Source organism: Pteropus vampyrus, unplaced genomic scaffold, assembly GCF_000151845.1.
Source record: "Pteropus vampyrus isolate Shadow unplaced genomic scaffold, Pvam_2.0 Scaffold200, whole genome shotgun sequence".
In the NCBI taxonomy this organism is placed as follows: domain Eukaryota; kingdom Metazoa; phylum Chordata; class Mammalia; order Chiroptera; family Pteropodidae; genus Pteropus; species Pteropus vampyrus.
Window position 1 is genome coordinate 2,725,704 of NW_011888981.1, and position 12,527 is coordinate 2,738,230.

General features: G+C 38.3%; 1 protein-coding gene across 17 annotated transcripts in view; it reads right to left on the reverse strand.

The window, feature by feature from the left end:
* Positions 1–12,527, reverse strand: part of LTBP1 (latent transforming growth factor beta binding protein 1) — a 359,100-nt gene that overhangs the window by 173,507 nt on the left and 173,066 nt on the right. For all 17 annotated transcript variants that reach the window (XM_023537808.1, XM_023537810.1, XM_023537807.1 and 14 more), the window contains one exon: positions 773–997. In XM_023537808.1, the coding sequence (XP_023393576.1) occupies positions 773–997 (225 nt within the window). The remainder of the gene's footprint in view (positions 1–772; positions 998–12,527) is intronic.

The following is a 12,527-nucleotide window of genomic DNA, read 5'->3' on the forward strand; positions in this document are numbered from 1 at the left end:
AAATACAATTTCACAAAGCAGAATTCTCTTACTCTTAAACAACATAGTGTGTATATATGTTAGTGCTCCTTGGGACACACACGCAAAATACCAAAGTGTGATAATTTATATCTGCAACAAAATTTACTTTCTGCAGCTTTCAAACAAAATTTCGTCTTCTGATGCTAATACTTAAGGTTTTAAAGACACTAACACTTTCTGACCTCTTTTTAAAAATTGTGCATGTATAAGAGATGCCAGGTTTAAAAGAATAAATTAGTCACAGAGCTTCTGAGCTCCAAGTGACCTAGTTTACCCTCCTCTACAGATGAATAAATTGAAGCCCAGTTTAGTCAAGTGATTGTTTAGAACTAAAACCAAGCACTCCTCAACTACTAAATAGACTTGTTACTCACCAGCAGGTACTGTGAGATCCACCAGGTGGGTAACACTGTAAGGCGCAGAACACTGCCTTGCTCAACTTTCTATTCCCCAGGCCCATCCAGAACCATGTCATGAACAGCTGACAGCTCTTCATGCTGAGTCATCAGAGAAAGATAGGCTCCTTTTCATTTTCTATTTCCTAGATACCAAATCTCTATGGCCTAGAAAGCACTTCCGCCACATACCTGGGCCCACATTCTGTCCCTACTGGCATTTCTCAGGCCACACATCACGTACTCCTTTCTGTTCCAATACTAGCCCTGGCCACCTGCAGATATTTGGCTTCTGTATGCGTCTGCCAGGTTCACAGGGTTCTGACGAACAGGCAAAATCAAAATCATAACCTTACCTTTGACTCCTTGCTGACTAGTCATGGTCAGAGGCAAGGTATGTGTAGAGTGGACGACATGCGTTCCCAGCGCCTTGCCTGACTGCTGGGGATGTTGATAGAGTTTAGGCACGCTGGCACCATGGACTGGGATCTGACAAAGTTTCCCTGTGAAATTCGGAGGGCACTGGCATTTGTCCCTTGAACTGCACTGGCCACCATTCATACATGGAAGATGGCAAATTACTGAAAGGGAAAAGACAAAGTTGTGGAGAATTGGTTAAGTTCCTCAAATACTAAGTAACAGTCAACCAACAAAACTCCCCAAACACAGCCCATTACAGCTGTCATATTCCCACTCTCTTGAGAAGTAGTAAATAAAAGAGTAACTACTTTGACCAAAAAAAGGTCTCTATCATTTACTATGCTGCTCTTTTTCTTTCCACCTTACCTGGTTGTTCTCCCCCAACAAGGAAAAGATTTCATTGAAAAATAATATATAAAGTAGTCACTCAGAATTGTTTATTAGTATCCTTTTAAATATCTCTTGCCTTCTGTAATTGCTTTGTTTTACTATTTACTTACTAGTTTATGTAGCTGTCTTCCTAGATTATAAACTCCTTGGAAAAAGGGGATATGTCTGCCTTAGAGACCTTTACATACTCAGCACCTACAATAATGTCTGGAACACATTAAATATGTCCTCAAAGAATAAACAAATGAGAATGCTGTAAATTTTCTCTCTCAGACACTGAACTAAGTGCTACCCAGAATAAGAGAGTAGAATAGTTTGAATTCTGCTTTAAAAGTATTTGCAATCTCACTGACACAGCAAGACCACAGTGAAATCCAGAAGATGCAGAGTGATTAGTAGTTTGGAATTTATTTAGAATACCAAAAGATAAAAGAGTGCGTTGGGTAAAGAATTTTAAGAGGAGTTTTAAACTCTGACTAAATTCAGCTAATGGTCAGCCTCTTTATCACGAATGAATTCTTCCTATCAGCCTTAAAAACTAAACTTAAAAACTAAAAGCCCTTCAATGCCATTTCCTTCCAGGTTCTACTCTCTTTAAATCCCCTTCCCTACGACCAAATTTTCCAAAAGGATCGTTCACTTCTCCACGTACTACAATCCAGCTTGGGCCCAGGTGGCGTTTTCTCTCCGCAAACCCCTTCTACGGAAACTTCACTTAACTAAGGTTACTAACGGTGGCTCAGTCCAAGTCGCTAAATCCTGTGAGTGGATTTCAGTCTTCCCTTGGTTTCCGCAACATCTCACTCATCTATTTTGCTCTTTTCTTTCCATCTTAATATTCTTTGCAGACTCCACTCTTTATTTGTCCTTTAAATACTGATGTGCTTTAAGATTTGATATTAAAATCCTCTTCTTTACTAACTCTACACACTCCTCCTATAATGACTTCGTCCTGTCATATAATGAAGTCACACAATTTTCTATTTCCTAACCAAGGCTTTCTGCGGCGGTCCAAACTGTCTACTTCTGTGTATCTCCACACAGCTATTCCACAGGCATCTCAAACCCATCTTCTCTCTGATGTCTTCATTCTCCAAGTGTTGCTTAACAGAAACCTGAGTACAGCTCTAGCACCTCGCCCATTCAAACATCCAGTCCTGAAAGTCCTCCCTTCTAAGTTTTCATCAAATATGTGCCCTTCTTTCCCATCACAGGGCCCCTGTTCCCTCTCAAACCTCTTCACTTATGAATCTCACCACTTTCCCTGCAATCCAGCTACACTAAGCTTCATCCAGCTCCTCGGTGTACAAGGCTCTCTCATTCCTCTTGAGCTCTGTCCACGCTGCGTCCTTGGCCTGGAACACTCATTCCATTTGCCCCCCATCGCCTAACTCCTACTTCTCTTTTAGACTCGGCTTAAACCTCGCTTCTTCTAGAAACATCCTCAATTGTTCCTCATCTACACTTGGTGCCTCTCCATGCTTCCATGGACTCTCATTCACTGCTCATCATGCCACTTGGCTTACCGCATTACAACTGTCTGCCTGCTTTTCTGTATGCTTCACTCAACCAGAGCTCCGTGAGGGCAGGGCCCTTCTCTTGTTATACGATACCCCTAGCATGTAACCAGAAGAAATGCTGCAGCTCAAAACAATACTGGATGAAAAATTTATGCCTACCACTAAGTCAAATACCACCCTAAGTACCATAGAAGAGTCCGTCCCCACTCTTAATGTTAAGAAATAATGGGAGAGATTAGATAACACATGATAACTGAAAACAGATCAGTGACAATTAGAAAATATAAAATTAAATCCTGTGGAACTTCAGAGAAAAGTCATTTCTGGTAAGTCAAAATAAGCTTGGCAGGAGAGACCATTTGGGATAAGACTTTGAAATTGGGCAAGAGTCAGAAAAACAGAAAGGGCTGCATCGTAAGAGGAGTATGTTTCAAAAGAAGGGGAGAAGGGCATATTTGGAAGATAATAGGAAAGTAAATCCTGGGATCTTGAGGGGAGGGATCAGGTGATCAACTAGAAGATGTGGGCTTGAGTGAGAAAATAGACAAAGGCCCAATAAAAAGTTTGGATTTTATTTTCTAATTATTAAGTTATTTTGGAGGCTCCAAGGAAAGAATTAAACAAGGCTAAAAGAGTGTTCCAGGGAGATTACGCTTGTGATGGCCTGTGGGACTAGCTGGGATGCAGAGTGACCAGGTGGAGAAGTCAGTCATTAAAATAATGGAAACACAAGTTGAAAAACACATGGATCAGGATGATGGCAACAAGAACAGAAACATGAAGTAATATAACGATAGAAGGAAAATCAGTACGAATGAAGATGAGACACAGAACATAAACAGCAGGCCAAGGAAGAGGGAAGACAGTGGAGGAGGAAGGAGAGAGTCAGAAAAAATGACCAAGGTGACCACCTAGAAATGGTGTCCAGCTTCTGTCCCTGTGGCTGTTGAAGCTGAAACTGTCCGTGTGGCAGCTGAAGCTGGACGGAGTCTGAAAGAGCTTTCTCCAGTACCTGACCTACTCTGAGGGGCTGGGTAAGAGAAGATGAGTCAAAGCTGCCTCCAAGGTTGAGTCAAAGACTTCACAACTCTCACTTCAATTCTGAACTGAATTTCTAAATCACAGCTTGGCTACCCTGGATAGAGTCGATGAGTAATGGGCAAGGGCAAGAGGAGCCAGGCCAAGATTTAAATGTACTATAAATAATTTATAACTGTAATACAGGCACCGCTCACTTTGCATGGTTCCAATATGCATGAATTTCAGTTACTGCAGTTTAGTTAAATAATGCCAGTCCCCCAACAATATGGTTCGAACTTCAATTGCCACAGTACATTAACTATGAGTAATTGTATAAAGTACCAACTTCACTGCTAGCTCTTTGGTCCATAAATACTATATAAAATAACAGATGTATACCATGATCAGTAACCAAGCTTATCGCTTTGTTCAAAGTCTGTTGGTGATTGATCCCTGCACATCTGCTGTCCGGTTGATGCACATACAGGGGAGCATGTGGTTGTGCTGCCTCCTCATCTCAGTGGTAAACTCACATAACATTTTACAGAAGTGGATAATTAAAAGAGTCAATAAGAAAAAAAGTGCAGTAAAAAAAAAAAAGACAGGTGGTAACACTGGAAGTGAAACTGGGGAGTGGTTGTGATGAAGAGGATGAAGATGTGCCAAAGGAAGCCACGTTAAAGGGATTCCTGGATATCTCACAATTTTGAAAGCATACAGGGTGAGGTGTTGGAAGCTGGTCCAAACCTGAAAAGGAATATGACAATGGACTGAGGCAAAAAAAATACTCTATATCATGTCATACAAGGAGAAGAAACATGTTCAAACTACTCTTGGTAACCACTCCTAAAAGAAATAAAACACTTTAATTCTCAGTGTTTCTAACATTTTAAATTACAGGTGCTAAATAAGTACTAGCTTTACTATTTTTGTCATTTTTCTATACATTTATAACTTACAGTAAAAGAGTTTTAATGTTTTGATAAAAAAAGTTTTTTCAAGGGCACAGAACTGGTAATTTTTCCATTAAGATAAATTTTCACAGTTTCAGCAGGACCATTTTTATGGTCCTGTACTATCATGCAAAGCTGACTACCTATAATCTATACCAAAATCTATACTAAAATCACTTCACATATATAACCATCGTTTTTTATGAACATTAACCAATTCACTTTTACTAGATATTTCTAGTATCAATAGCAGATTTTGAAATCCCACATGAATTTAGTTTTGTTGAAATCTACCTTTAAACCCCTGAGATAGCTTCCACACAAATGTTTCAAGGACTGCACTAGTCTGAGTGGATACAGCCTAAGCCCAGAACAGAACTCCAACAATCCGGTGTTTCTCTGGTCATAAAGGAAATAGTTTCTGCTTGACTTATTCCCACCAATAAAAGGCCACTCTTTATAACCATCTAAGAATGAGAAATAAAATATCGATTCTCCTGTTGCAGCATTTTCTAAATTCTAAATTGCAATATAAAGTTCTGTGCCTGAGCTCAATAAATACACATTGAGTCCCTTGTGGCAGGTGATCTTTTTATAGCTCAATAGTCTTTTATATCAAAGAAAGCAAATTTAAAATCAACCTATGAACTTAAGGACTTAACTATGAATGGTTTCTTTCTGTTTCAAAAGTTCATACCACTCTCAAAACATTGCCTAGTGATATATAGTCTGTGCTGCCAATGTTCTATAAAACCTTCTCAACACATAAAGAGGAAAAAGGATAAGTTATCTTTAAGGCTGGCTTGAGAAGCTTGTGGTATGTTGGTTGTAAGTCTAGCTATGGCACATATATTTTAGAACATATAACTAGAAGGTGTCACACAGAATGCTGGCTGAGAAATTCCATAACTTGATCAGCTTGACATTTAGCTGGCCATCACCATAATTCACTAGATTGCATCATATGGTCACCTGGGACCTACTGCAAATATGGTCCTTTGACCTGTTATTCCAGAAAGTATAATTTCATGACAATCACTCGTAGTATCTCACAGTACTACTGTAAAAAGCCAAAATGAGCAAAAGGATCCAGGCTAGAACAACACGTTGGAGGTTTTAAATATGTCAAAAGTTTCAGTGCATTCCGCTATTCACTTTGGTCTATAAAACAACCTGCAGTACTTCAGAAATTGGGCTGACAGATTCACAGTCACATTCTATGCCACAAATTGGAACTTAGTTTAAATGGATACATATTAGTGACTTGTATACGAATATGGGCAAGCTCCATTTTCCAAAGATTTGTTCTATAAAAAGCTATACTCTCTTTCTTTCCTGTTATCTCAGCTAACTAAAAAAATACTTCCACTGCTTATCCCTAAAAAGTGCTCTAAGAACATACCCGATTTTCCTGCAGCAACATCCTGGCCCCTCCACCCACCCTCTTGCTTTCTGTGCCAGCAGACAGACCGTTTCAAGTTATTGTGGCTAAGGCAGAACAGGGAAAACAAACCTCCATCCGAGGGAAAACCTACATCTGTCATTTCACAGGACACACATATGATTTTGATTTGAAGAGCTACTTAAACTTTCCCACTTGTCTTTGATTAGAACAACGTTCCCTTAAAGGCTTCCACCATTTTTGCTGATATCTCTTGGAGTGTGAAAAAAAAAAAAGCAATAATATTTTTAGAGAGTAAAAGTTATTTCTTTATTTCTTCCCCTAAACATACCTACACTGCCCTCATTTAAAAGGTACCCTTAAAATCTAGTCAGTCAGACTGTGGGTTAATGACATAGCTCTTTAAAGCTTTTGGATAACAAATATGTTAGATAATAATGAAATGCTGCACACCATTGCTCACTTCAAGAACCTACCCTACTCTTTAAAAAAAATAAACAAACTGTATGCCTGCCTTTTAATTCAGTATGCATCACCAACCACCCAACTAACCAACCAACAAAAGATCTGGAGCTGAAAGCAAAGATGGAGGTTCTTCTGAAGCTAGAACAGAGGAACAGAAGAGCCTATTCTATGCGTGATACAAAGAGATTAGTAGGCATTTATTATAATCTAGGTTTGGTGGGTCTTTTTTTTTTTTTTGATGGAATGTCGAGATTTACAATTGTGCTCTAAAATAGCCTTCGCCCCTTTCTTGATTGTCTGCCAACTTATACTGACTCACAGACTCCATCCAGAAGGCATCTGAGTTACAGTGGTCCAGAACAACCTGTCCAAGGAGGTGACATTTAAGCTAAACCCAAAAAGGGAAGAACCCAGTGACATGAAAAGTTGGCAAAAGAGTGTTTGCAAAAGAAGAAATAACAGGAGTTGAGATCTTGAAGTTAAGTCATAGTTTAGAGAGGCCAGAAACTGAAAGAAGGCTGATGTAGCAGGAGCGTAAGAGACAAGGAGAAAGAGAAAAATTGGGTTGGGCAGACAGACAAGTGCCAGATTCTTGTTCCATTCCACAAGCATATGGGGCAGTGTATAAAAATAGATACAGTAAAACAGAAAAAAATATATAAATACTTAAAACTTAGGACCAGGACAGATACAAATCACAGGAGTCAGAACCAGGGAAAAAGAACAAGAATAAGTAAGGATAAGTAGAATTCTCTATTGTCTACATATGAAATGCACACTGTAAATTTGTTTTGTGTTCTTGGACCTCTTTTTACATTTTTGAGTAACTATTTAGCCAGATTCAAGTCAAATTCCAGAAGGTTTAATTTGAAATTTATTATTATATAATCGTTCTATTGGTAAGAGGTTTTTTAAAAAAATGTGTGAGAGAAGCGATTAGTGTTCTCAATAATATTTGCAAAGGGAAAAAAATAGAATCCGAAGAAATCTTGAGGCAAAGGGAAAATGCTCTGATAAGAGTTAAAAATGCACCTACCATACTCTCCATACCAGAGAAGCTTTGTTTTACCTGCGTTAAGAAATTATCATCCCCTCCCCACCTATCAAATACTAAAGTATATTGGGCTCAAGTGAAAGTTAATGCAGATTTCAACAAATGCAAAATATCAATCTTAATACAAACAAAAATTCCGAGACTATCGCTAGTTTTTAATGCTGGCGCACGTGAACAAATACTTCAATACCACGTTCTATTTATAATCTGGGAGGTATGAGCCCTGCCACACATTTGCATACCAGGGCTTCCAATCTGGGATGAGGCCATTCATCATCTCAGTTTTGTTTATGGCTTTCCTTTCCATTATCACGTACCTCACCATAGCTGTGGGCTATCGAATTTGATCTAGTTTTATACTTTCCATAACCTAAGAAACTCCGCATATCGACCATATCACAAAATTCCACTCATACGCTTCATCCACAGAAGCTGTCAGTGGTGCCATCTCTTGGAAATTCCCAAACACCATGGCTCTTTTACCCTTAGGAAAAACACAGCAGCACTTGCAGGCTGCAGAATAAACAGAAGAATCCAAGACACCTTGGGGCATCCTTTAGCAACAATCTTTGAAAACCGGGGCCAATCATTTCACTTCACGGATTACGGTGTCCCCGACTGCAAAATGAGGTAGCCTAGTGGTACAATCCACAGGTTCTTTTCCATCCCTGAAATTCTGGTTCTCAAAAGTCTAACCAAGTTATAAATATAGTGAAATTCAGATTTCCTCATTTCATCTAATGTGATTGGCAAGATTTAAATTTTGAAACAAGGGAAAATGTATATCCAGCTACTTGCAATTTGTGTAGAAGGGACAGGGGTTAATTTGTTAAGTGGTGTGCTTTGTTTTTATTTTGAATGTATAATCAGATGGTGATTCAAATGTAAATTTCATACTTACTGACAAATTAGTTAATCAAATGCTCATGGATTTATGAAAAGCTGACTTCATTTGGGGGAACCATATGAACATATCAAGTTGGTAAAACGATAATGCTGCACACTAAAGGACAAGGAAACAGGCTTCATAAAAACGATGACATGCTTCATCCTTGGAGACCTGACCTTTCACAGTGGTAATACTGCGACAATCTGCATGGACATAATATCATTTTAGTTGTTGTCATCTGGCATTTTCTTTAATACCACTGCAAAATGCTTTCTCAAAAACCAAGTAATACATCACTTAAGCCTGGTACCAAGTAATAACACTTAAGCTACATCTATTATATTAAAATAAGCTTAAAAACCTTTTCGCTTTTATTTTGCCACTATAATTTGCAAACTCTGTTGTGGTGTCTCTGGAGACCAAGTTCGTAATCCCACTAAATTCATTAATAACTGCTTGTTATTTGTTTTTTCCTGATCCTCAGAAAAGGACTTGAAATGAAGCTCAATTTAGCATTTTAAAATATCTGCAAAGTCAAAACCTCGACATACATATCTGAGAACACAAAACTGCACTAAACCTTCTGACATCACAGCCAGTCCAAATTCCTATAGCCCTTTCAAATCTGGTCCAAATACAGTCTCCAAAAAAGAAGAATTCCTTCAAAGAAAGAAGGATGCTGAATAAGAAGAATCCTAGAGCCATGTGCAAATTTGGGAGGCATCTACATAATTTCTGTGTCATTTATCAATCTGCCTTGTACTATAATTATTTTTTATTCTTCTTTCTCCTACTAGATTTTGAAAATAGTAGGAAAGAGGCCATGTTGTTTTCATCTTTGAATCCAGCATATTTCACAGCACAGTGAAGGCAACTGATTTCACACTAGCTTGCTGGCTTAATGATTTAACTCATTCCAATCTTTAACCTACTGTATAGATATGGATTATAACTAATTTTGCTTCAAATTACAACCTAAATATCTTAAAATAGTTATTGAATAAAACTTCCTTTTCCAGTTTGTAAAGATAAGCAGTTATTTTGAATAGAAGGTTTCAAAGGGGGCATGACATAATGTGGTGGGAAAAAAATTTGGCCGTTTAGGATGGAGTTGAGGATGGAGGAATAGGGGAAGAATGCAGGATTAAAAAGAGGACGAACACAAAAGCAGAGAAACATTCCCTATGAGTCGTGAAAGAAGAAACACACTGGGTAATAAAATGAAACGGGGTCTGTAAAATTCAGTCAGATGCCAAAAGCAATAAATTCTGCGTAGGCAATGTTTGGAAACCACTATTCTAAACAAAAATCTTCATGGCCCGTCTACAGCTTCCTTTTATTCCCATCTTCCACAGATCATTACCTTCCCGTGGCTCCCACCTAACTACACCACCACAAGCAAGGCTTCTTTCTCTGTTCCGGTCTTTTGTTTCTTTTACGGGGCAGGGATCCCTTTCAGAGCTCTCTTTCTGGGTAGTAAGCAGTGCCGACAAGCATAGAGGTGACACTGGGATGCAGCGCAAGGAGTCAAAATCACCACGATTAGGAAAGTATTCATTCTAAAGGATATGAAATATCCTGTGTAGCTACTGGAAGGGACAGACATTTGAGAAGCTCAGCCTCAGATCTTTCTGGATATCTGAACTGGAAAAAACCCCTAGGCAGGACAACAGAGCCCAGGCAGGTTGTGGCCTTAAAACCTCCATGTAGCACAGAAGTACCTAGGAAAAACCAGTTTCGAGGCTGAATATTGACAATTGTTATCATGACTGGATATCAGTTTCTCCTTCAGTTAGTAAGAACCAATTTTTCACTCCTTTGCCTTTTAGAATTATTGGACGACCTTATTTGAAGGAACTGAAGTTTGAAGTAAAAGAATGGCTTTTTACAAATACTAATAAAAATTGTAAGACTGCATCACATATTTCAAGTTTACGACCTGTTAGATTTTTAAAAGTGTTTTTAACTCTGATATCTTACATGTATCCAATCTTTTACTCCGGCATCTATGCACAGAGAAGGATGAGAATATCTAACAGAACTAGATGATTTATGGATTTTATCATAAACTCAAATGGTAGTAAAGAAGATTCCAAGTCGTTTCTACCGGATCATTCCTTCTGAGATACAAACTCATTTGAGCTAAAAGCTGAACATAATCAATTTCCTGCTTATCTATTTCAGAGATTCTACTACCAGTAGAAGACACCTAAATCCAGCCACGCCAGGGGGGCTGCTCCTCATCTAGTTCTTGCTGTTTATCCAGCCTGGTTTCCCACTGCTGCGGCCATGTTCTCTTTAGGTCCAGCATACCCAACCCTGATCTGTTCTGAGCCTTCCATGCTTCCTCACACACACACGTGTGGTTCTATACAGGATCTATCCTCTCTTCCTCCCAACTCATCACCACAATCCAAGCTTCTGCTTCAGCTTTATCTCAACACCACGGCCTTTCTTGATGATGGCAGAGAAGAGCTGATAGCTCCTACTCCCTGCCAAGTCCTCAGAGCAATGAATGCCTATGCACACCCGGCACAGATAGCACTGAACTATAATTGTCTGGGTGCAGGTCTGACTTCTCCAAAAAGTCATGAACTCCTGCAGGAAAGAAACCTTGTCTTTGAGACCTTGCCTCTTTCAGTGGCCCATCTCAAGAGCTTAGCAAAATGCTATCACATGGTAGGTACCAAATAAATGGTTTTTGAATCAATAAAAGAGCAAATGGAGCTTTTATTAAAACATATTTTTATTGTAAAGCCAGCTGAATGCAAAATTCTGTATTTTTATAGTTTGCTTTCCGATTTCTTAATGTTATCTTATCTGACCCTAAGTTGACAGTCTTATATTAGTCATTTGCTTTTATTGTCTTTCCAAGTCATTCAACTTAATTTTCATAAAACTCTTTTTGTACTCATTTTTGATCAGTTCACATAATATTTAATTAAATGATGTGATTTCTGGTCTGAAACAAAAGAATTGACCCTTTGTAGCCATTCAACTGAGACATGGAAGGTATCATGTGTGGGGTGATCTATCGACTAGGAATGCTCAGCAGGCCATCAGCATCGGTCAGTGTATTTTAAAAAAGGAGTGGAGAGAGTTGGTTAATTTGGAAAGTTATATGGAGGTAGTTTTAGACAACTTCTACTGCAGACTGTTTAAAACCGCACAGAACTTTCAAGAGTCAAATGCTAAAGCTATTCAAAGCCATGTGATTCATTACTGATGAGATGAGCCAAGATGTCTCCTTCCATTTAACTTAAATAACTTGATATGTCAAGCTCAAGTTATTAAAATATGCCTATACATTCCTCAAGGCTCCATATGTACTTCCCGAATCTGGAACATTCCATTAAATCAAGACAATATGTATCAAAACTGACTTCCTGAGGATAATTCCTTTTAATCCCCAGTATTGGCCCATGGATATGTTTCTAATTAACTCTCTTGAGATGTAGCTCAGACTTGGACTCAACTGACTTTTGAAACATCCTAGTGTATATGTAACACTCAGTTACCACTATAAAATAATTGGAGATCTAGATTTGATAAGAATCAGAGACATGGAAGAACAGTAAATTAAAACTACTATCATTAATCGGGACTAGATGAATTTTCAAATCCTTCTGGCAACTTTCCTAAGTAAACCCAATATCATCAGAGATGCTACTTTGGTATACAAAGAAAAATTTCAGAAACTTTTCCCTAACATTCCTCCTGTTTCTCTTTCTCCTTTCCTTTTATGGCCAGTCAGGCACTGCAGTTAAGAAAACTATATGAGGATGTTTTAATTCAGAATTAAAATGTACCATACAGTGATTGTTACTGATAGCAAATGAAATATTGTCACAAATTACAATTATTTCTCTGTTATTCTTTTCAAAATGAAGTTTTATAATTTACAATATATCTGATCCAAATGAGAAGCCCGTACATTACTTTTAAAGGTGTGTTTATCTACCTTTAGAGTCATGCTTTTCTGGGAGAGGATATTTCCA